Below are 25,197 nucleotides of genomic sequence, written 5' to 3'. Positions count from 1 at the left end.
TACAAAAATGCATATATGTATAGGGAGTGTGCATGAAAATGAATGTATGGGTGAACATAACATACAAAAGTGCATTATATGGTGAGAAATGGCTTGCAAAAATGTGTACATTAGTCAAAATGCCTACAAAAACTTGTTTAGTGGGAGAAATTCTCACTAAAATGCTGGAGAATTTTTATGAGGGTTTTGTAAAAAAAACCCCTCAAATTGCTGCAGAAATGTGGAAACCTGAATCTAAGATCAGAAAAATGAGATAGTGAGAGAACCAAAACAGCCACTGGTGAAGAAGTTAGGGGGGAAACCTTTATTTCACAATTCTCTTGGTACACTGTTGTACAACTTCATAAGGTTTCACTGATATAGCTTGGGGGGGGGGAGGTTCTGCCTACTGTTTGGCATACGTTACATGGATGTAAGCCAAGACATCAAGCGATGACTGGTGATGCAGAAGGATGGCTCAATTTTGGAAAACGCCTTCCACAGAAGCTGTTCATAATCTCTTTCATTCCAAAGCATGGCTTCATCCAAGTGGAGGCGGCTGTCACTTAACAACGTCTATTACAGGGAGAGGAAAAGCAGATCTTGCAGGCCAATCTGGAATGAAGACCATATCAGAGTGCAATGGAAGAGGAGGAGCCCACATGCCTAGGAGCGTCCAGCTGAAAGTCACATCTGGAAGTCACATCTCTCGCTTTTCTCCGCTAGGCCACTGGCCTGAATTTCATTTCTGAACGCTTGTAGGAGTAGTTGTACCCCTTGCCAGATTGCCAGTTAACTCCATCGGCATAAGAGCTGTGGGCCCCCAGCCAGTACCTCCCATTGAGGTTAGAGTTATGGCAATTGCTGTACCACCAGGCTCCTTTATATGCCTCTGCACATTTCTTATTCTCAGGGTCTTGCTGTTTGTCCTTGGTGGAGAAAGGCATGGTGTTGTGGCCAGTGAGCGAATCACCTGTGAGGAAGAGATCAAACTCTAACCATCTGTGTATTTATTTAGTTCTGTATTTCGTTTATATCCCACCTTTCCTCCAAGGAGTTCTAAGTGGTGTACGTGGTTGCTCCTCTCCCCATTTTATCATCACAACAACCCTGTGATGTAGGTTAAGCCGAGAGACGGTGACTGACCCAGGGTCACCCAGTGAGCTTCATGGCTGAGTGGGGATTTGAGCCCTGATCTCACAGGTCCTAATCCAACCCTCTAGCCACTACATCACACTGTTATGGTGGAGGCCATTTCAAACTTATACGTCGACCATCACTTGACCAATTGTCAGGTGACAGGGGGCTTGAACTGGAAATGTTGGCCACACAGTGCAGGCATGTTGCTCCTTGAGCCACCAAGAGAGAGGGAGTGATTGGCCGAACCTCTCCTGCACTGCAGCACCACCCATATAATGGCCAGAGAGGGTACTGCGGCTGATCAGTAGCTGCAGGGGAAGGGAATGAGGGGGTTGGAGAATCGCTGGGGGAGTTATTGGACCCCATTGTGCTAACTCTGGTATTATTAGGGGTGCAACAAGGTCCCTGAACTCAAAGACAGTTGCACATGGTGGAATGATCCCTGATATGTTTCAAAGAAGTCTTTAGTAGGAGCAAAAATTCATATTCTTTAATTTAAAAAACTATTTTGAATAAAGATTTTGTGCTGTAGACCTTTGCAAATGGATCAATTTGGACTCAGAACAAACCAGTCTGATATTTGGAATTTTGAGGGAAATAATTGAGTCTTCTGAGCTTCGCCAGATGAGTATACCCCATCAGTAACAAAATCATGGCAAAGTATGACAAAGCGAGGGGAGTAGAATGGCTTCTTCAAAGGCCCCTTCCTCTGTGCTCCCCAGGATCTGCCTTGTCCTCTTTTGCCTTCACTCACCTGCTGCTGTCCGAACGTTTTGACAAGTTTGGGGGAAAGGACATGTTTGATTGGTTTCGCCCCAGCAGTCATAGGAAGTGGCAGGACAGTTTCCAAAGGGGTACCTGCAGTGCCTTCAGTGAAACTCCCGAGTGCCAGCCGGTACTGATCCGTTTCCCCCGAAACTGTGAAGGACGCATACTTTGCAAATACGTGGTTGTTGTCGAAATCGGTGAGGTCGATGCGCAGTTCATTCTCTCCTATCCAAAACAGAGGGAAGGACATGTTCCTGCAGCCTGTGATACCCCACCCACGCATCCTCCCTGGAGTGTGACCAGGAGAGTGAGGAGGAGGCTACAGCCAGACTGTTCCTGGCTCTGAGCCTGAAGGTGGCAATCAGGTGGACTACTGAACCCGAGGTTGGCAGGTAAGACTTCCCAGAACCAGATGCCACAGCACCAGGGCCTATACAACCAGAGCCAGGACGCTCCCAGATGCCGTCCCATGGGCCTGAGGAACCAAGTGCCTTCAACACTACCTCGCCAGTCCAACAGTGCAGCAGGGAGGGCACCTGGCAGGAGCGCATTGAGCATGGAAGAAATGCCGGTCTTGAGGAAAGAGGGCTGGCCCTTTAAGAGTCCAGTATTCCAAAAGGGGGTGGAGTTTAGGAGAGGTGGGTGGGGAAGCAGAGGCTCAAAAGGGACTCATTTCAGAGCAGGTGTTCACTAGGAGCTCTCCGTGGTGCTGCAGCAACCGGCCCGCCTTCTTCCTTTGCCCAGTGGGCTCCTCCACAGGACCAGAACAGGGCACAGAGGCAGACTGGGAGATTTATTTTAGTAGGTCAAGTCACAATCAATATCCAGCAGATTTCCTCACCCAGCCTCTGCTGAAATATGTGCAGAATTGCACAAAGGCATCTTTATGCTCTTGCACAAGCAACAGTGCTTTTCAAGAGGGATTGTGGGTGTGAGATCGATGCCTGCTCTCGTTTCACATCTCATTACATCTTTATGCCATCCTTTATCCTTCCCCCTTTTTATCCTCACAACAGCCCAGTGAAGTAGGGCAGGCTGGGAGAGATGACAGGCCCAACTCACCCAGAGAGCTTCTTGGCTATGCAGATTTGAACCTGGGTCTCCCCAGTCCTTGCCCAACACTCTACATTGGCTCCCCCACCTTTCAAAATAGAGGACCCAGGAGATGGTGGTGAAAGAGAAAATTGTGGCCAGCACAGTTAGAGGAAAGGAGTGAAGGTGCGCCATTTACCCAAGGAGGTCAGCAGGTTGATGTTGTCATTTCCCAGCCAGAATTCCGTGAGCTGGCTTCCAAACCCTCTCTTGTAAGAGTCCCAGTCCCGGTAAAAATCCACAGAGCCGTCCACTCGCCTTTGGAAGACCTGCAAGGAAGTGACAGAGCTACTTTTAGTTCTTCTCCTAGAATGAGGGCATGAGATGAAAATGTTGGCTCCCTAGATCTGAAGGCCTGCCGCCTCCTCCCACACATTTTGTTGCAGGTCCCGCTTGTCATGGCCAGACGTAACCGTCAGGAGAGTTCAGTGAGGAGGAGGGCTGCACTGCGCACCTGGCTGTCCAGCAGAGCAGTCATTGCTATTTACTGGGAGAGACTGGTGGACAGTCATAGCTCTGAGGAGTTTCCATGAGCCACTGCTGGGCTTATCCTCCATACCTGAACATCTCTAATCCCCTTTTAAAAAGACCTAAGCCAGGGGCCACACCACACCTTGTGGCAGTAAATTCCATAAATGCACTGTGGTGAGACCTCCTTCCCTTTGTCTGGCAAAACATTCAGGATGACCCCTTTCAATGGATCGCCCAACTGAGTTCCTGCATTATGAGAGAAGGGAAGAAACACTTTCTGCACTCCAGGCATCACTGTATATGAAATTTTTATCAGGTCCCCTCCGGCTAGGGATGGAAAGAGCTGTCCATTTCGGTTCTCTGAAAGTCTCATTTTTCCAGTCTTAAATTTAGATCTACGGCTACTTCCTCTTGTCATGGCTAGACGTAGCCATCAGGAGCATTCAGTGAGGAGGGGTGGTGCAGTGCGCCTGGCCACCCGGCAGAGGAGTCACTGCTGCTGACTGGGAGAGAGAGGCACTGGGGAGCTCCCATTAGCCACTCACAGCCTTATTTATTTAACGAAATGTACATAACACTTGACTGTAATAAAACCTCTAAGTAGTTTACAAAAAAATCAAACAGAACATTAAAATTATCAATAAAAGACATTTTAAAAGCAAGTATTTAGAAACATCCAGAAATAATGAAAGCCAACAATAATGTAAAAACAGATTTAAAATCATGTCAGCTTCTGCACATCTAGTTAGGCTTGCCTAAACAAAAATGGTTTAATTGGGCATGGTGAAGAGTGCAGCAAAAGGGGGTGCCTGATGTCAATAGGCTGGGAGTTCCAAAGAGTAGATGCTGATTAATTGGGCAGTGACTGGTCACCCAGTGAGCTTCATGGCTGTGTGGGGATTCAAACCCTGGCCTCCCAGGTCGTAGTCCAGCACACTGCACAAGGCTTTCTCTGGACTGGCTATCCTCATAGGGAAGGTTCTTCAGCTCCCAATCAATTTTAACAAAGATTGTACTAATTTCTTGTTCAATAATTTTTTTTACTTAAACTTAGGTAAAACATTCACCACCACTAAGGCTGTAAACCTAAACACACTTACTAGGAAGTAAGTCCCACTGAACCCCTTTCAAACAATACAAAGAACAGGTACTGTTCAAAGCCTTCTCCACTAGCAGTCTCATTCCCCTCCCTCCCTAAATTGGACTTACAATCCATCCCCCTCCGTCGGTATCCATGTCACACAGCACCGTTAGGGGCACACAGTCCCGGTGGTAGATGGTGTACCAGCCGCTCAGGAGCACCCCCTTGGCCAACAGCTCTTTGCAATTTCTGGCACCTAAGCAGAAGTCAAAGGTGTCAGACTCAACACAGCGATGCTTTCGTTCCACTGGGCTGCAAGTCACAAGGGTTTGGGTTGCTCTGCAGCCATCAGAGCATGATAAGTCCCAGCTTCAGCCCAGGTGAACACAAAAACTCCCAAGAAATCCCACCCCTCCCGCTTGCTTGTTTTCTTCCTTTCTTTTCAGAGTCAGTGGGAAGAAGAAGTCATCCATTGCAACTGCCAACAGCTCTCAAAATAAATGGCTGAGGTTGAAAACTGGCTTTTCCGGGTGTGGAGAGATAGGCAGAACAAAGGAAAGGCTAGGAGGCAGGCTACTGACCCACCACGTGAACTACCTATGTCTTTAATCTCCCTATGTCAACTTTCGTCCCGGTGTGGGATGTAGGGGTGCCAGGTTCATGGCCTGAGACTGATCCTGTATCTTTAGGAGAAGAGAAAGTCAGCCAAGTGCAGGTGTTCTTGCAACCCTGTAATGGGAAAATCCACAAGTTGGAATTCTCCCTTCTCCCTGCACAACTTTAAAGATACAGAAGACCTCTTGGAGGTTGGGCCTGGCAACCAAGAGGTCTTCTGTATCTTTAAAAGTTGTGCAGGGGGAAAGGAGAATCCACCTTGTGGTTTTTCCTATTACAGGGTTGCAAGAACACCTGCACCTGGCTGACTTTCTCTTCTCCTAAAGATACAGGATCAGTCTCAGGCCAGGAACCTGGCAACCCTAGTGGGATGTGAGATTCCAGTCACAAAGAAGCTCTAGGAAAATACTTACCCTGCTTGCAATGGAGGTCATCCAGCTCCTTCTGTCCTGCAGAAAAGGCACATCAGAAAGGCAGGGGGGATGAGTCAAGGCAGGTGGGGAAAAAATAACTAAAATCTTTCTCCTACTATCAGTCATCTTGAGTTTCACCATGGAAGACAGGTAAGCTATTGGTGTGAACTTTGGGGATTGTTAGGCAGAAGAGTTCAACCTGTTGGCCAGTTCTGGCAGTCCATGCTCTTTGTTGTTAAATATAGGCAATACAAGGCCATGGGGGGAAAATAGCTTCTGAACAAAGAATCATTGGGGAATGTTCTGCATGGGCAAAACTGATCAAAGGATAGAGCAGATCTTTCCACTCTCAACAAAGTATTATTTACTCCAGGTATCTGTGTGTGGAAGAGTTTGAGGCAGACTGGAAAAGATACAGAGAGCTGACCTTTGAGGTTCTCAGTGCATCTTAGAGGGCTGGCTGTCTCCTTAGGGATCAGAGGTGGGAAGAGTGGACTTTGCCTGTCTTTTGAGATGTTTAGCCTGTGCACCTCTGCCTACGTTCAACCTGTATGTTTGTTAGTAAACACACATATTGCAAAATCCTTATTAAGGCAATACTTTTTTTTTAGGTCACCCAAAACAGTGTGCAAACATCTTCATCAGACTAGATGATAAACAGAGCAATGGGTGGAAGGAGAAAAAATGGATGGTGAAGCCATAGAGTCACTGTCTTCACGTGGGAGGAGATCTTCAAACAGGGTACTTTAGGTGCTATGTAGGGTGCACCAAAACCTAGACAGCCTCATTTGAATGTCTCCTCCTTTTCCATTCCTTTTTTAATTCAGTTTATTTATAATCACTATAATAAACAAGAAAAACAGAGAAGGAAGACTAAAACAACAGCTAATCACTGGGTTTAAAGCAAACTACAAAATCCTATACCATAATCAGACAGAACAATCACAGAGCTCCTAGTAATGTAAATGGCTCTACCTTATATTACGTTGTACCTTGTTACACCAATAAATAATAAATATACTGTATTTTTCCACAAAAAGATTATCTAATTCTCTGCCTTCTCTTAGTATATGTGTGAGCTTACCCATCAGTAGCATAGTGGCAAATTCAGAAGTGCAGAGTCCCTTCATGTTAATCACAGCAACACCCCCTTCCCCCTTTTTTTGCTGTGGGGTTGAGAATGAGATCCTTGTGAATGCCTTTTCCCACAACAACAAACACTCCTAGAAGCCAATAAGCAGGAAAGAAGAGAGTGTTACCTCCTTTCACTCTGATTGGCTCCTAGCATACTGGAAAGGGACCCTGCTGGGACCCTGCTCCTAAAAAAGTAAAGGGTCTAAGACACCCCAAGCCCCCAGGCAACTACACCCCTGTTAACAATACTCACAATGTCCCAGATTTTAGTGATCCACTCTTCCAGAGACAGGGTTCTCTTTTTATTCCAATTATAACAAATAATTATTCTAGCAGCAGTAGTTAATAAATGCAAGACTAATTATCTGTCTTTGCTAGTCCTATGTATTTTATTTAACCTAAGCAATTTTGATGAGAATTAATTGTTTAATCTAAATCCAAGATCTCTTCATCTATTTTACTTGACAGTTTTGCAGTTTACCCCTTCAAAAATAGACTCTCAAATTCTGTCACCTCATAAATTCCCATATTTTGAAACTAACGCATGGGAGATATCCCTCAGCTGATCGATATATATTTATATATTGATAAAATGGTGGCTGGGCATATCCCATTTCATTAACAGTGCCAGAGTATTTCATTGTAAGTCAGTGTTCCTTTGCTCCATTTACCATCTAGCTTGATGAAGAGCTCTGCAGAACTTGAAAGCTTAAACAATATTTGACATTGAACTTGTCAAGGATTATCAATACCTCGTCACAGTCATTAACCAAAATGGAGACAATAGTCAAGAAATCAGAAGGCGGCTAGGACTGGGGAGGGCAGCTATGAGATAACTAGAAAAGGTCCTCAAATGCAAAGATGTATCACTGAACACTAAAGTCAGGATCATTCAGACCATGGTATTCCTGATCTCTATGTATGGATGTGAAAGTTGGACAGTGAAAAAGGCAGATAAGACAAAAATCAACTCATTTGAAATGTGGTGTTGGAAGAGAGCTTTGTGCATACCATGGACTGTGAAAAAGACAAATAAATGGGTGTTAGAACAAATTAAACCAGAACTGTCACTAGAAGCTAAAATGATGAAACTGAGGTTATCATACTTTGGACACATCATGAGAAGACATGATTCACTAGAAAAGTCAATAATGCTGGGGAAAACAGAAGGGAGTAGAAAAAGAGGAAGGCCAAACAAGAAATGGATTGATTCCATAAAGAAAGCCACAGACCTGAACTTACAAGATCTGAACAGGGTGGTTCATGACAGATGCTCTTGGAGGTCACTGATTCATAGGGTCGCCGTAAGTCGTAATTGACTTAAGGCACATAACAACAACAACAACAACAGTGAAAGTATTGCCCTAATAATAGAGTTTTGAATTGTTCTTATGGGAACACAGAGCTACCTTTACTTTTTGTCTGATGAATATTACAAAATGCAAGTAAAGCCTCCAGTCTAAGCCTCCAATGATCTTTGTCCAAAGGAAAATGAACCCATGTAAGAGCTACACCCCTAGAACTTCTCATGGCTAATGGGTGCAAACTAGGAATGGATCTGTCAATTTTGATTCTCTCTGTTTCTCATTTTCAAAATGTTGAATTCAGTTTTCCAAATTTCTGCAGCACTTTGTGGATCTTTTTTAAAAAAATTATCAGGAAATTTTTCAGCATTTTAGTGTGAATTTTATTTTTATGCATACATTCCCCTATTATATGCATTTTATAAACTTTTTTTGTTGCATAGCTGCATTCCAATATTTGGATAAAATTTTGAAGGATGAGTGCCCTTCAGTTATATTGTTGTGGAAAGTGCGGTTTGGATAGATTTGGCTTTAAATGCAAACTATATAAATTAAATGCAAACTATATTATTTTATATAAATCAAATAATAAATAAAAATAAATAAATAAACTGAATCAAATTTCTCCCCCATTCCCTAGTCCAAGTTTAGCAATCATAGAATCATAGAACAATAGATCTGGAAGGGGCCTATAAGGCCATCGAGTCCAATATAATACAAATCCTCAGCAGAACAAAAAGAGAGCAAGGAGCTGGTCTTCATACCAGTGTGGTATAGCGGTTAGAATGTTGGGTTGGGAGCTGGGAGACCAGGGTTCAAATCCCCACTTGGAAATAAAGGTTCCTGGGTGACCTTGGGCCCGTTCACAATCTCTCAGTCTAACCTACCTCACAGGGTTGTTGTGGGGATAAAATGGAAAGGGGGAAAAACCATGTACACCACCTTGAGCTCCTTGGAGGAAAGGTGGGATATAAATAAATAATAAATTAATTAATAAATAGTACTTACCAATTTTCCCTGGGGCTCCTGCATCGCCTTTACCACCTAGAAGTAAGAGCAGAAGCAGATGCTATCTTGGGGATCATTAGGAGGAGGATTGAAAATGAAACCGCCAGTATCATAATGCCATTATACAAACCAAGGGTGCAGCCATCCTTGGAATACCGTGCACAGTTCTGGTTGCCACTCTTCAAAAAGGATATCACAGAGTTTGAAAAGGTTCAAGAAAGGGCAAACAAAATGAACAAAGGGACAGAGCCACTTCTCTATGAAGGGAAACCCCATTTGGAGCTTTTTAGTTCAGAGGAAATGTCTAAATAAAAATATGTATGATGTGTGCAAAAAGCAGACAGAAAGGAGTTTTTCTCCCTCTCCTACAACTCAAGAACTGAGTAGGACCATCCAATGGAGCTGAATGCTGGGAGATCCAGGACAGACCAGAGGAAGGACGTTTTCACATAAAGAATAATTAAACTATGGAATCTGCTGTCACAATATGTAGCGGTGGCCACCAACTTGGACAGGTTTAATTTAAATGCGGGTTTAGACAAATTCATGATGGATAAGGCTATCTATGGCTACTAGCCATGGTGGCTATGTGCAACCTCCAGTATCAGAGGCGATATCACTCAGGTCCTGCTTGTGGGCTTCCCTTTGGGGCATCTGGTTGGCCACTGTGAGAACAGGATGATGGACTAGGTGGGTCTTTGGTCTGATCTCACAGGTATGTTTGTATGTTCTAATGCCCTTGCTCACCACTGGGAGAAAAGCGGCCTACCACCAATAGATGGCGCTCCTCTCCTGTCGCCAGTCAAGCTGGTGGCTCCATCCTGACCTAAAATGGGCTGGTACTAGGAGGAACCCCAAAGGAATCGGCTATGGGGTGGTATACAAATGCAATAAATACATAAAATAAATAAATAAATCCCACTGTAGTAGCCCAAGGAGAGCAGGAGCATTTCTTACCTTTTACCCCGTGAGCGCCTGGGTCACCCTTGTCTCCTGGTTGAAAAGGAGAAGGAAGAAGAAGAAAAATCAGTCAGCCATCATCTCCAAGACTGGTAACCTATATACTTTCCCCAGTAGCTCAGATACCATTGCAAGGTGTGTGTAATTTACTTAGGGGAAATAGTGCAGAGGTAGAGGGGTCAACCTCCTCCCCTCCCAGCGCTGCTCCCCCAATCCAATCCCTCTCCGCCCAGAGCCCCATGCACCGCTGCTTTTAAAAGAAAACAAATGTCAAAAGATCCGATCACAAAGATTTCCAGCGTCTCATGCACTTTGGCCCTCGCAAGCTCATCTTCTTTCTGTTCCGCTGACCTTGGTGCTTTTGCCCTCTTCTTGCTTCCTCAGGAGGAGAGGCCTCCGAGGACAAGAAGCCGCTGATTTGCTGAGGTCGGCCTTGGGGAGACCTTCTAGCTCAGGGGTTCCCCAACACAGCAGCAGCTTTGCATGCAGAAGAGGCAGGTGCAAACACTGGCCTCCCCCCTCTTTTTTTTTTTAAAGATTAGATAGGAAGTGATGGGAGAGAACTTTCTCTTTCTCTCTCTTACTGCCTGAGGAGAGCTGCTGCCAGTCAGAGTAGACACAGGAACACCGGAAGCTGCTTATGCTGAGTCAGACCACTGGTCCAAGAAGCCGCTGATTTGCTGAGGTCGGCCTTGGGGAGACCTTCTAGCTCAGGGGTTCCCCAACACAGCAGCAGCTTTGCATGCAGAAGAGGCAGGTGCAAACACTGGCCTCCCCCCTCTTTTTTTTTTTAAAGATTAGATAGGAAGTGATGGGAGAGAACTTTCTCTTTCTCTCTCTTACTGCCTGAGGAGAGCTGCTGCCAGTCAGAGTAGACACAGGAACACCGGAAGCTGCTTATGCTGAGTCAGACCACTGGTCCAAGAAGACGCTGATTTGCTGAGGTCGGCCTTGGGGAGACCTTCTAGCTCAGGGGTTCCCCAACACAGCAGCAGCTTTGCATGCAGAAGAGGCAGGTGCAAACACTGGCCTCCCCCCTCTTTTTTTTTTAAAGATTAGATAGGAAGTGATGGGAGAGAACTTTCTCTTTCTCTCTCTTACTGCCTGAGGAGAGCTGCTGCCAGTCAGAGTAGACACAGGAACACCGGAAGCTGCTTATGCTGAGTCAGACCACTGGTCCAAGAAGCCGCTGATTTGCTGAGGTCGGCCTTGGGGAGACCTTCTAGCTCAGGGGTTCCCCAACACAGCAGCAGCTTTGCATGCAGAAGAGGCAGGTGCAAACACTGGCCTCCCCCCTCTTTTTTTTTTTTAAAGATTAGATAGGAAGTGATGGGAGAGAACTTTCTCTTTCTCTCTCTTACTGCCTGAGGAGAGCTGCTGCCAGTCAGAGTAGACACAGGAACACCGGAAGCTGCTTATGCTGAGTCAGACCACTGGTCCAAGAAGACGCTGATTTGCTGAGGTCGGCCTTGGGGAGACCTTCTAGCTCAGGGGTTCCCCAACACAGCAGCAGCTTTGCATGCAGAAGAGGCAGGTGCAAACACTGGCCTCCCCCCTCTTTTTTTTTTAAAGATTAGATAGGAAGTGATGGGAGAGAACTTTCTCTTTCTCTCTCTTACTGCCTGAGGAGAGCTGCTGCCAGTCAGAGTAGACACAGGAACACCGGAAGCTGCTTATGCTGAGTCAGACCACTGGTCCAAGAAGCCGCTGATTTGCTGAGGTCGGCCTTGGGGAGACCTTCTAGCTCAGGGGTTCCCCAACACAGCAGCAGCTTTGCATGCAGAAGAGGCAGGTGCAAACACTGGCCTCCCCCCTCTTTTTTTTTTTAAAGATTAGATAGGAAGTGATGGGAGAGAACTTTCTCTTTCTCTCTCTTACTGCCTGAGGAGAGCTGCTGCCAGTCAGAGTAGACACAGGAACACCGGAAGCTGCTTATGCTGAGTCAGACCACTGGTCCAAGAAGCCGCTGATTTGCTGAGGTCGGCCTTGGGGAGACCTTCTAGCTCAGGGGTTCCCCAACACAGCAGCAGCTTTGCATGCAGAAGAGGCAGGTGCAAACACTGGCCTCCCCCCTCTTTTTTTTTTTAAAGATTAGATAGGAAGTGATGGGAGAGAACTTTCTCTTTCTCTCTCTTACTGCCTGAGGAGAGCTGCTGCCAGTCAGAGTAGACACAGGAACACCGGAAGCTGCTTATGCTGAGTCAGACCACTGGTCCAAGAAGCCGCTGATTTGCTGAGGTCGGCCTTGGGGAGACCTTCCAGCTCAGGGGTTCACCCACCACCACCATCACCAGCTTTGCATGTAGAAGATCCCAGGTTCAATCACCGATATTTCCAGTTTAAATATATAGATATCAAGTAAGAGTTGAGCGGTCTTTCTCTCCCTCCCTGTCTCCTCTGCCTGAGGCCTTGAAGCACCACTGCTTCCTACTCTTTTAATCAACTTCTCTTGCTGCTCCCCCTTGAACAATGTTTACTTATTTTATTTATTATTTATTTATTACATTTATATCCCACCCTTCCTGCCGGAAGGAGCCCAGGGCAGCAAACAAAAACACTAGAAACTCTCTAAAACAACTTAAAAACAAAAGACTTTATTGAAACAAAACATCTTTTTTTTAAAAAAAGCTTTAAAAGCATATTAAAAAGCAATTCCAAAACAGGGGCAGACTGGGATAAGGTCTCTACATAAAAGGCTTGTTGAAAGAGGAAGGTCTTCAGTAGGCACTGAAAAGATAACAGAGATGGTGCCTGACTAATATTTAAGGAGAGGGAATTCCAAAGAGTAGGTGCCATAACACTAAAGGTCTGCTCCCTTTGTCGTGCAGAACGGACCTCCTGATAAGATGGTATCTGCAGGAGGCCCTCACCTGCAGAGCTCAGGGATCAACTGGGTATATAAGGAGTAAGACAATATTTAATGTATCCTGGTCCCAAGCTGCATAGGGCTTTGTACACCAAAACTAGAACCTTGAACTTTTAACACATTACCTTTCAATCCCGGGGGTCCGATTTTCCCAGGGATTCCCTGCAGTCCTTTCTCACCTGTTTAAAAAAAGAAAAGTTTTAACATGTCTACACAAGGCAAAGGTGAAGCTAAGAGGACGGGGATCTGGCCATGGCTGGATGGGAGCTCCACCAGAGCTGCCCCCAAAGTATGCTATTAAAAATAAAATGACAGAGATCCACATCTATGTGGACTGAATGACGGGAAATTGCTCACAGACAGTTTCACCTCCAGACATTGCACTGTCTGGCAGAGCTCATTTCTGGATCTGCTTGGGCAGGGCCAAACTATGTCAAGTGTCTTTGCTTTTGACATGCAGGCTTTTAAAAAATGCAAATTGATGTGCAAATTGTAGCGTGCAAGATTGCATCAGTGTATGTGCACTGATAACTGGCAGAATGTGGGCAACCTCCCTTCTGTGGAGGGGAAATAAACAATGATCATGTGTCCATGTTTACTTTTGAAAAAAGATTTGGAAACATTTTGTTCGAATAGCATAAAATCCCTCCTCTGAAGCTGGAATTCGCTTTGTGGGGAAATCCTCACTTGTGGACTATTTGGGATTTCCCCCCAATATGTCAACTGGCCTTCTGGACTGTCAGCATTTTGTGGGAGTGATTCAATTGCACACCAGAACTGCTTGCACAAATAAAGTGGATTGAAGAGTTCTGCTGTCCTAGGTCAACAAATCCACTTTTTAAAAAAAAAAAACAGACTTTTTGTGATTTGGAAATTGTTTTGGAAATGCCAGAGCTTGGAAGATTACTTTTAAAAAGTAATAAATTACAGTTACAGTTACATGGCCCCCAAAAGTAGTAATTACCGTTACAATTACAATTGCTCTGAAAGTAACTGATTACTTTACTTTTCCTTCAAAGAAATCACTACAATTACATTTCAGTTACTTTTTAAAAAACCGCCAACAAGGTACTGGCCTTGGCTGCTGCACATCTAAGTAGCCTAAAACAACATTAAAAATAAACACACACATACAGAGGTAGTAGAATAATTATTTTTATTCATAAGATAGCAATGGTGGTCTCTCCGCTAGTAAGGGTAGTAGGGAGGGAGGCTGAGGCCACTACTCAGATCTTTGCATGTCAAACCAAGTGCAACCCCCCCCCCCACTCAGACAGACAGCATAATCTCTCTCACTTAACCACCTCCCGGACCCTGCCCCACCACCAACTGAGGGACACTCACTCAAGCAAACATTTTCCCCTGAGATGCAAAAAAGTTAAAATACTGCAAATGCATCACAGTAGCCAGAGAGGGTGGTGGAGGCCACTTTGTGTGCCAAGTGCAAACACAGTATTCACACACACACACACACACACACACACACACACACACACACACACACACACACACACTCTGTCATCTTTCACTTCCACAGTTCTTTATCTCCATTCTGCTGCTGCCTCCTTCTCCTCCTTTATCCATGTTCTTGACCTCCAGATCCTTTTCCCTTCCACTCCATTCTTCACCACCACTATCCATTTTTTAAAATAATTGTTTTCTCCACTCCACCCCGTCTCACTCTCCGCCTCGTCACCTCCTGCCCATCCACAGAGCACGAGGAAAAAGCGACACTGCACAGAAGCCCAGTTTGAGGCACATGATTTTCATCCACAAATCAGAGGAGCAGAAGACTTCCCCTGCTTCCCTCCCCCCAAGTAATGCCCAAAAGTAATTCTGGAAACGTTTCAATTACTCCACAAAAGTAGTAAAATTACTCCTAGTTCTTGGGCGACGGAAGATGGCTGCTGGCAGGCAGGTCCACTAGCGAGCTCTGAAGCTCATACCCACCTCGCCTCTTTTTTTGCTATCTTTAGAGATATTCTTTGGATATTTTTATTCTGGAACCTAACAGCATCAACAACACCTATTTTTTGAAGGCTATGGAACCATTTTATCTGCAAGAAAACAGACTCTTTATCAGCCGGTGAGTCACAACTCTGCTTCGCATTACTAACTCAAGGAATATAATTTACCATAACAAAATCTAAGGATTCCTAAGATAAAACTACTTAGCCTTGGAGTCGACAATTTATAATTATACCTCCGTTCATCTCTGAGTTTAAAAGGCAAACCTTATAGTTTTTAAAATGGTTCAAACAAGGAAAAGATGTTATGAACATGACCATAAATCAGAACAGGTTTTGGAAGAATCTGGGAATGGGGATCAACAGCTTAAAATTACAAACTTCTTTTTATCAACCAAAGCGGATAAGACAAAGAGAAATGTGTCACGATCTATTGAGAAAACCCCTTCCCAAATCGAAACAGAACAATTCTGTTCCTGCTTGAGTGAGGAATTCCAGGCAAGGGATGACCCAGAAATTATACAAAGCCTGGTGTATGGAACATCCACAGATCCCCTTTTTGGGCAGACGCATACACCTAGTCTGATCAACTCTCTGCTGCAGGTACCTGAAAGCAAGGAGACGTCATCTTCCTCTCTGTACAAGGACACTGACTTACATTCCCCCTTAGACATTCTGTCTACTGTGCATGCTACAGACATCGACAGCCAGACTCCCATTTTTACTCAATCACAGCCATCTTCTGCCTGCTCTACAGAAGTTACTGAAACCACGGAACTGGCACAAATTGGCCAAAAACTACTTCTAACTGGCCAAAAATGTCTGCAGTTACAATTAGCCATTGTGGCAAAAGAGACTGAAAACATCAAAGCTTTTTTGGAAGAAACAAACAACCTTCTAAAATCATTTATGGAAGAACTATCCAAACTATATTTGAGCCTAAACTACACTCTTCCCCCCCACAAAACAACAACAACACTGAAGTGTGCAAACATAAAGAAACCTCGTATTGCACCTAAGGAGAAAAAATCCAAAAACATAAAAAATTACAAACCGCCAAGGAGTAAGAAGATGAACTTTCAGAAACTTTTTAAAGTACTTAAAGCTCAACAGCAAACAGCTTCGCAAACAAAGAATTTATCTGCTTCATCTACAGCGAGAACACCCCCTAGATCTTATTGCAAAGCCTTACCAGAAAGCAAAAAAAGTCCAAATCTTCCAGAGCTACTTACTCACCCCAACCCGAGGTCCTATAGCGGAATATGCTCTACCAATAACAAGATTTCACGACGAGAGAATACAAATGGGAATTGGCTTCTCAAATATAATTCAAACAAACTTGCACTGCTGAATCTTCCTCTTCTTAACATCAAAGAAAAAGTAAACATCAGGAAGCAAAGAGTGTGTTACGCCCTCCAGTCGTTAGGTGTAATGGATTTACGGCCTGACGATATCTCGTATGTGGAATTCCTTTACAACCCCTCAACAAAAACGTCTGCTTTACTTACCTTTAAATCGGCTGAGACAACAGCACGGATAATTGCAAATAAATCCCTTCTCAGCTACCATGGAATATCCGTTCAGAGACATTTCACAAACCTGGCCAGTCCAATTTCCTTGTTCACAAAGAGAACTCCAACAACAAACCTTATCTCTTCACATGAGAGGAGGAAGTTTTCCTCGAACAGCAGCAAAAATATATCAAACTCTGGAAACTTGGATCCATTCCTGGAACAGCTTCCTCTTAAAAGCACATTAAACATGAACTGCTCTTCTCTATCATTAGGACCAACTATGCTGGAAAAGAATTTATCCCCTTTGTCTCCCCCAGCACAAGAAACATTAAACTTTGAAACACTTAACTCCATAAACTCTGATCTTATTATTTTGGATGAAGTAAGCTCCTCCCCACCACCAGCTCCCATTTTCGTTCCGTTACAGTCACCTCCTTCTCTGGTAAACAGTAAGGAAAATCAAGATCTTGCATTTGACTTTGCTTGTGAGGGAGAGGAGGAACTATTAAATAGTTTCCATACATTCACTGAGAATGAACAAAGTGAGGTCATAAACAAAATGCAGAATCTGTTAAACAATCTAAGGGCAAAAAGGACATGTTCCAGATACTTGGAGGACTATGAACTGAACTCACCATCCAGCATTCAAGTTTCTCCTCTGAAAGTTCCCTTAAAGGTACTGCCACATTGTTACTCAAATGTTTGTAGACCTAGCACAATATGTGATGTGATAGTACATGAGGTTCCTGAACTGACTTGACAACCCTTATTAAATTCTAAAAACCCGATTCTATCCTGTGAATCTCCTGAAAAAATGGTAAACCCTCATTTCAGGACACCACAGCACTCACTCTGCAAATCTTATACAGCAAAGGAAATTTCTCATCCTACGAATCCAATTATTAATGCATGCCAGGTTTCTGTTCTCTCACCTAAGTTTACATTCCACCTTCTCTCCTGGAACATTGCAGGGTGGAATGCCAAACAAAAAATTCCTGACTTTATTACTTTTCTGAACAAATTTGACTTAATTTTCTTACAGGAGACGTGGTGTACCCTTAAATTAATAGTGGATGGTTTCTCTTGTTCATGTTTACCAGCGACCTATTCCCAACCCAGTTCCAAAGGCAGACCCAAAGGAGGCCTAGCCATACTCATTTCTACTTCTGTAACAGCTCGCTCTATAAGTTTAACCCCTTGTAAAAACATTGCACAGGCTGTTTTATTATCTTTTAGCACATTTTCTCTTCTGTTAGTAAATGTTTATATTCCCCCTCATGCCTCTCGGGCACAAATTGACTGTGACTGGGACGTTCTTACCAATTATCTAACATCACTCGAGGCTAAATTCCCCAAAGCTCCTCTCATTGTTATGGGTGATTTCAATGCCAGGTCTGGCCCCCACAATGATGCGCTATTTGCTTCAATCCTCTGGGGGGGCGAGGACACCGCCCCATACCTCCCAGGCTATGCTAGGACTTCCAAGGACCCCAAGATAAATTATGGTGGAATATGTTTATACCGATTCCTTGCTAGACACAGCCTAATAATGTTGAACGGTCATAAGCAGATAGATTCATGTGCGGAATTTACCTACATCTCTGGCCTCAGGTGCAGTGTCATCGATTACGCCTTGATCTCGCATTCCCTGTTCAGGTTTATTTCGGACTTTTCTGTCGGCTCCAGACAGGATAGTGATCACCTTCCCCTTACCTTTTCCTTTTATCTACCAGAACGCGGTCACTTGCTCCTTACCCATAAACCAATGGCAAATCTAATCCACCCTACCCATAAAAGGACATTTTGGACTCCCACAGTAGCCTCTAATGTGGCCTTATTTCTCACTTCCCCCTCTGCCCTGTCCTTACAGAGGGAGATCATGCATGCTTCTGATTCATATTTAGCGTCAATAGCGTATAACTCCTTAATTACCAAACTTAAAGCCTCTATTATCCCACCATCTTCTTCCTTCAGGGCTCCTCCTACCACTGGTTTTCCCAGATGGTTTGATAAGGACTGTCTTGATGCTAAGAAACAGCTGAGACGGCTATACCTTCAATATCGACACCAAAATTTAACCACCCTGCCCCCTGAGTATTTTATTATCAAAAAATACTACAAGCATATGATAGTCATCAAAAAAAGGCAGGTGATGCATGAAGATTGGGAAGCCCTAATTCAAGCCTCCAGATCAAATAATTCGAAGTGTTTTTGGGAGCTGATTTCTGGTTCTATGAGCCCACTAAATCCGGCCCCTTGCCACATTTCCCCATACCTCTGGGAGAAATATTTTTCTGCAAACAACGAGACTGTAAATGCTGTTTCCTTTATTGATAATTTAACAAATCTTCCCACTTGGCCACCTGTAACCCAAAAAGAAATTATTGATTTGATTGCTAGCTTGAAATCCGGCAAAGCTCCTGGACCTGATAACATACTTTCTGAAATGTTGAAGGCGCACCAAGCTTGGTGGGCCCCTCTTCTAGCAAATTTCTTTACTCTGATCAATAATTCCAGATGCTTCCCTGAGTCTTGGCTTGAATCCATAGTTATCCCTATATTTAAAAAAGGGAACAAAGAGGACCCAGCAAATTACCGCCCAATTAGCCTCCTTTCCATTATTGGCAAACTATATGCCTGCTACTTAAAAGAGAGACTCTCATCTTGGTTGGAGGAGGATAATATCCTTGGGAGGGAGCAGGCAGCTTTCCGGAAAGGTAGGTCTGGGATAGAACACTGTGTGATTTTAAATCACTTAGCTGAAAAATACAAGAACCGCTGGGGTAACGGCCTGTTTGTTGCCTTTGTCGACTTGAAATCGGCTTTTGATTCCATCCCTAGGGAGATACTATGGGCGAAACTCGCAAAATCTACGATCGACAAGAGACTCCTCTTCTTAATTAGCCGTCTGCACCACCACACATCCTTTCGTGTTAGATGTAGTCGTGAAGGTCATCTCACAAACCCCATTACTACAACAAAAGGAGTTAGACAAGGCTGCATACTAGCCCCACTTTTATTTAAATTTTTCATGAATGATCTGTCCCTTTATTGTCAATCCCCGGACTTCCACCCCCCTAAGTTAGCAAACCTGCATTGTCCCTTGTTATTGTATGCAGATGACGCTGTTCTCCTTTCTGTTTCTAAAGTAGGACTCAAACGCCTAACTAAAGCTTTTATGAGTTTCTGTCATGATAACAAACTATCTATAAACTTTTCCAAAACTAAGATCTTAGCTTTTGCCAAGCACTCTCCTGCTCACGCATGGACAATTAATACCCATAAAATAGAACAGGTTTCTCATTTCAAATACCTTGGTATACTTTTTCATTCCTCTCTGTCCTGGAATCCCCATATCCGAGGGGCTATTTCTACTGCTCGCAACTCAGCCAGTGGTATTCGAAGGTTCTTCTTCACTAAAGGAGGACAATACATTCCGGCAGCCCTAAAGGTTTTTAGATCCAAAACTATTTCTCAACTTCTCTACGGGGTACCTTTATGGATTGGCGCCTTCAACTCTTCTGCGGAGGCAGTTCTCTCCTTGTTTCTCAGACAAATTTTTGGCGTTCCCAGGTGCGTTCCTGCGGCGGTCCTTAGGTTAGAATCTGGCCTAGTCTCACTTGAGTCTCAAGCGTGGTTGGCCGCCCTAAATTTCTGGTTTAAAATGTCTTATGAAAAATCTACTGGCTATCTCCCTTTACTCTGGGAAGACTCTTTTACCTCGAAATGGGCCCGTACGTTTACAAATTACCTTGCAAGTATTGGCCTCTCAATTGAACATCTGATGTGCCTCGCTCCAGAGACAGTTAAACATTCTATCCGGACTCGTATCAACGATATGGACTTCCAACGCTCCATAACTGCAGCCACCTCGACCTGCTCTCCTATTCACTTTGGTCTGAGCTTTGTGCCTATGCTCAGTGTCCCTTATCTGGAAACTCTTACGATCCCCAAATATCGTCTAGCCTTTACAAAGGCTAGATTTAACTGTCTTATCTCTGCCTTACTTGAAGGGAGATTTAAACGTATCCCGTATGCAAACCGATTATGCCTTTGTGGTGTCAGCGCCATAGAAACTCTCTCTCATGTCATCTTTGAGTGCGCCCTATATGACGATATTCGCTCCAAATTCATAACCCCCATCATAAATAAATACCCCTACAAACCGCTTAACTGTTTACTTTTACATCTTTTGTCAGCAGCTAATAAGGATACTATCTTGTCAGTTGCTAAATTTATTTTTGCGGCTCAATCAATTCGGAAGGCATCTATCCTTTCAGAAGCTTCCGCCACCCAACTGTAACTGTTTTCCTTGTTGTTTTATTGTTTTACTGTTTTAACATGACTGCAACTTTGTAACCTTTTATTATAAATGTATGTAGTTTTTTTTACTCCTAGTTCTATTACAATCAAAATGTAAAGGAATTACCCACTCATTACTCAAAAAAGTAATGAATTACAAGTAGTTCGTTACTTGTAGCTAGTTACTTCCAAGCTCTGGAAAATGCCCTGAAAAGTGTGGGATGAACAAATAATTAATGCAAACACCCCTCAAGCAAATCAGGATGAGTGCAGGATGAATGCTCATTGTTGTATAACTATCCTGCAAACAAATCAGAACAATTGCTCGATGAAGAACAGATATAGTCTAGCCTCCATGTAAGATTTGTGCAAGCAAATTAGGATGAAGGTTCGATGAGATTGTCACCTGGAGTGGCCCACGGATAGTATTTCCTTGGAGGCCTTGCACTGCAAATGCCTGGCGGGAAAACAACACCCACACACAGAGTGCGGTCCTGCAGAGGAGGGCGAAGCTTGGAAATTGATTGGAGGTGTATTTTTTAGAGTAGTTTCGTTATAAGTGCATTGCAACTCAGAACATATTTTAGCAAATGTTGCTTCTGTACAAATACATCCCAGTTCCCTCATCTACACAGGCACAAGAAAGAACGTCACCCAAATGTGCCCTCCCTCATGCAGCAATCTCACCTCCTGGGAATGCAGTAGAAGGAGGGGGGGTCTACATTTCTAAAATAAATACTAGTAAATGAATTTCAGAGGGGCTTGGGGAAGAGTGGAGGTCCCTGCATCATGAAATATGGCCTTTGAATACCATTTTAAATGTGTGTGTGAGTGATGAGAAATCCAACACTCTCAAGTTTCTAGCTCTCATAATGCTGCGAGGAAAAAATAGCCTTTTTTTTTTTTGCACTGAGAAGCTGTACAGTGTGTGAGACAGAGCTGGGGATTAGCAGCACAAAAATACCTCTCTCACACACACACCATGCAATCAACCCCCTTTCATTAGAGCTGGGGGAGGCCAGACGTCTGTGCCAGAGTGGGGTATGTGGAGAAGGTCTTGAACTGGGACCTGGGATGGTAGGCAGGGATTCAGTCCATCAAGATCACCACCTGGAGCAATAGAAGTCACTTCTTGTCCTGCCTCTGCCTTCTCCTCGCCTTCCAAAAGACCCAGGAATGGATGCATGTGTTTGGGGCCGCTCTGAGCCCCAGGACCTCTCATCTCCCAAAGATGCATCTCTAGAAGGACGTACCTTTTGCACCGGGGACACCTGGATCCCCTTGGGGCCCCGTCGTACCAGGAGCACCGGGGCATCCCCGGAGTATGGACAGCTTCTCGTCCCCTCCCAGGCCCACGACCTGCACTTCTGTAGGGGAACAGAGACATTTGGAAGAAAAGGCAAACAGCCGAGCATCCTGAATACTCTGCGAAGCTTGAAGAGATTCTCTCTCTGCAAACTGACTGGCTTATATGAAGCGATTGCATGCCATTTCTAAACATCCCCCCCACACACACATATAAAAAAGGGGACTTTTTAAAAAAAAGAAACATAGCCTAAAGGTTTGTGATAAGGCAGGTAGCACAATTCTGGAGTCTTTTGCTGAGGTGAGGGAGAGCTCCGTTCTGTTTCTAACAGATTTCTTTAAAACAAACTGAAACAGGAAAGATAATCATAGTCACCACCCTAATATTTATTCCATCAGCAGAATTACATCAGCAGAGACACACCCAGCTACTTGGATCTGTTTTCTCCATCTATCTTATCATTTTAGGAAGAATGGGAATTAAGTAGTTTGCATAAGCTGTCACACCTAGAACTGGAATGCATGTTGGAGGGGTGTGGAAATCTCAAGGGATCTCTCCTAACTCAGCCAGGTTGCCAGATTTTACCCCAGAGATTGCATATTGTTGAAATGCCATATGGATGCCAGAGAGGATGCATCAGTGGCAGGCCACCCTCCACCCACCCTCTACCTCTGCCTGTTGTGGGTCAGAATTCAACTTGCTGCTACTGAAAGGGCAGGAGAAAAGGGTGGCTGGCCACTGTTGTCATGTGCCTTGATGCAATGTGAGAAAATAACCCCTAGAGCGGTTCCTGCAATTGTCAGCCCTGCTTTGTCCTGCTTGCTTGCTGTGTGAGCCAGCAAAGCATGTGAACGTAAGAACACAATAACAGCCTGCTGGATCCGGCCAGTAGCCCATCTAGTTCAGCATCCTACTCTCATAGTGGCCACCCAGTTCCCTGTGAGAAACCCACAAGCAGGACCTGAGTGCAAGAGTACTCTCCCCTCCTGTGGTTTCCAGCAACGGGTACTCGGAAGCACACCGCCTCCGGCTATGGAAGCAGAGCATAGCCACTGTGGCCATTAGCCTTTGATACCCTTATCCTCCATGAATTTGCCTAACCCTCTTTTAAAGCCATCCAGGTTGGTGGCCATCACTGCCTCTTGGGGGAGTGAATTCCATAGTTCAGCTATGCGCTGGGTGAAGAAGGACTTCCTTTTGTCTGTCCTGAATCTTTCCACATTCAGCTTCATTGGATGCCCACAAGTTCTAGTGTTATGAGGGAGAAAAACTTTCCTCTGTCCCCTTTCTCCATGCCATGCATAATTTTATACACTTCTATCAGGCCACTTCTTACTTGCCTTTTCTCTAAAATAAAAAGCCTTAAGTGCTGCAACCTTTCTTCAAAGGAGTGGAAGCTCCATCATCATCTGTAATTAGATAATAAAGACTCTTCCTGTTACCAAGCGCCCAGTCTTAATACTGCATATGGTGCCGTGGGAGAATTGCACACACTGGCCTCCAGAAGGGAAGGTCTAACTCTCTCTTGTGAGTAATTCCTTTGCAGAGAGAGAAGATGGCTGCAGCACTGGGGGCCCTTTCACAGTTTAACCACAAGCTTTCTTGTGGTTGATTTCTGGCTCACAGAAACCCAAAGGGACAAGCTAGGGCTGATAATTCTACAGAAGCCTCCTAGTGGTTATTTTCAGACACTGCCAGAGAGGAGCTGCGTGGAGTCATAGAAGTGGCAACTGGGCTCCTGCTGGGAGGAAGGGCGAGATATAAATTAAATAATAAATAAATAAATCTCCGTCTCTCTCTTGGGGCACATAAAGGTCTATCCCCCACTTGGGATTAACACCTAGCAACCATGAAACTCAAGTTTGCATATACAAATTGGAGTTTATATTCATTTTAGCATCCTGCTATGAATTTAGATGTTTTAGAGGGGGAAACACCCTGGAGAATTAACAGGAGTGTGTGAGATGCCATTTATTTATTTATTTGTTTAATTACATTTCTAGACCGCCCTATAGCAGAAAGCTCTCAGGGCGGTGTACAACAAATAAAATCACAATTAAAATATGAGCAAGTGTGGAAAAATATATATATATATATAGTACAATTATAAAACATTAATAAAATTGCCATTGAGATTTAAATTAAGATCATATTAAGTTTAAAATGTTAAATTAAAATATTTAAAAATTTACAAAATTTAAAAAGCATTTGTCTTCAAATGCTCCTCTAAATCCTGTTCAAAAATGGGAGTCAGAAAATTACAAAACTAGACAGGTCTCGGGGTTGTTGTTTTTTAAAAATAATGCTTAAAACCTTGTCCTTCTTTCTTTACAGGTGCCAAATGCCCTTTCCGCTTCAAATCACACGGCAGATTGCAATCCCGGAATTATACATGTTCACCTGGTTACAAGGCAGCCTGCTTGCCACTCACCTGGGCAGGTATCAAGGGTGACCCCAGAAGCTACTGTCATCAGGCAGAGCAGGGAGATGCAGGTTCGCTTTGTGTCCATCCTCATTGCAGCACCTTCGATGCATCTGCTACCTGCCCTGCCCTCAGGCTTTTATGAGCTGGGACTGGGAGGGGTTCTTTAACAAAAGAAATTTCAGCACAATGATAACTCAGAATGCTGCTTCCTTCCTCCCTTCCATCATCCCTGCTTTACCATACAAACACTTCCGCAGATCATCAAATCACATGTGATGTGTAGTTCCATAATAAGCTAGGAGGCATCCTTTTCAAAAAGTGGGGAATTGACTCACCACCACCTCCTACGAGGCAAATGGGCAGGTCCTCTTCAGGAGGGGACTCACCACCACCTCCTTCGAGGCAAATGGTACCTCCCCCTCCTCCAATGAAGCATTAATCGCTCCCTGAACCCACCCAGTCAATCCCCTACAGCTGGTTCTAAGAAGCCAAGATAGCCAGAGGCCAAGGGGCACCTCTTTCAGCAGACAGTGCTCTGGAGGTCTCCATTGGACTTGGCTCTAACTGTAGGATCCAACTGCAACTGAATTTAGGGATTTTGTCCCTCCTAAAGTGCCTTGCACAGTTGTTACACCAGGCTGCCAAGAGTGTCAGAGCAACCCTCTATCGGCCAGATGAAAAAAGCTTGTTCACCACTTGGAAATGGCATCTACTTGAAGATGCAATGTTGGCAGAAAAGGGAGCTTTCTTCACCACCACCGCTGCCACATGGCAGGCACGGTAATGTGACCTCACCTGTGTTCAGTCAGGGTCAGACCAAGAGTTATGCCACCTGTGCTCCAGCTGCCAACC

At 44.3% G+C, this 25,197-nt stretch overlaps 1 protein-coding gene across 4 annotated transcripts; it reads right to left on the bottom strand.

The window, feature by feature from the left end:
- Positions 1-289: 289 nt before the first annotated feature.
- On the bottom strand, positions 290-24,453 carry LOC133373723 (ficolin-1-like). Of its 4 annotated transcripts, XM_061603822.1 has the most exons (10): positions 24,352-24,453; positions 21,868-21,981; positions 12,957-13,010; positions 9,963-9,998; positions 9,006-9,041; positions 5,560-5,595; positions 4,660-4,787; positions 3,119-3,248; positions 1,978-2,112; positions 290-952 (listed from the first exon to the last, which is right to left on the bottom strand). In XM_061603822.1, exons 1-10 carry the CDS (start codon positions 24,434-24,436, stop codon positions 702-704), a joined length of 1,005 nt encoding a protein of 334 aa, XP_061459806.1. In that variant the 5' UTR covers positions 24,437-24,453; the 3' UTR covers positions 290-701. The 4 variants fall into 4 exon arrangements, with proteins under 4 accessions (XP_061459806.1, XP_061459808.1, XP_061459809.1 ...); XM_061603824.1 differs by lacking the exons at positions 21,868-21,981; positions 24,352-24,453 and adding an exon at positions 17,906-18,026; XM_061603825.1 differs by lacking the exons at positions 21,868-21,981; positions 24,352-24,453 and adding an exon at positions 16,948-16,972.
- Positions 24,454-25,197: the final 744 nt, after the last annotated feature.

Source organism: Rhineura floridana, chromosome 20 (genome assembly GCF_030035675.1).
Source record: "Rhineura floridana isolate rRhiFlo1 chromosome 20, rRhiFlo1.hap2, whole genome shotgun sequence".
Taxonomy (NCBI): Eukaryota; Metazoa; Chordata; class Lepidosauria; order Squamata; family Rhineuridae; genus Rhineura; species Rhineura floridana.
This window is presented reverse-complemented; position numbering and strand designations above follow the sequence as displayed.

Coding starts and splice junctions, on each gene's coding strand:
- LOC133373723 (XM_061603822.1), bottom strand. CDS start 24,436: ATGAGGATGGACACAAAGCGAACCTGCATCTCCCTGCTCTGCCTGATG. Junction 5,596..9,005: donor AGGAGCCCCAGGGAAAATTG/GTAAGTACTATT, acceptor CCTTTTCTGCAG/GACAGAAGGAGCTGGATGAC. Junction 2,113..3,118: donor CAACCTGCTGACCTCCTTGG/GTAAATGGCGCA, acceptor TGTTTTGGATAG/GAGAGAATGAACTGCGCATC.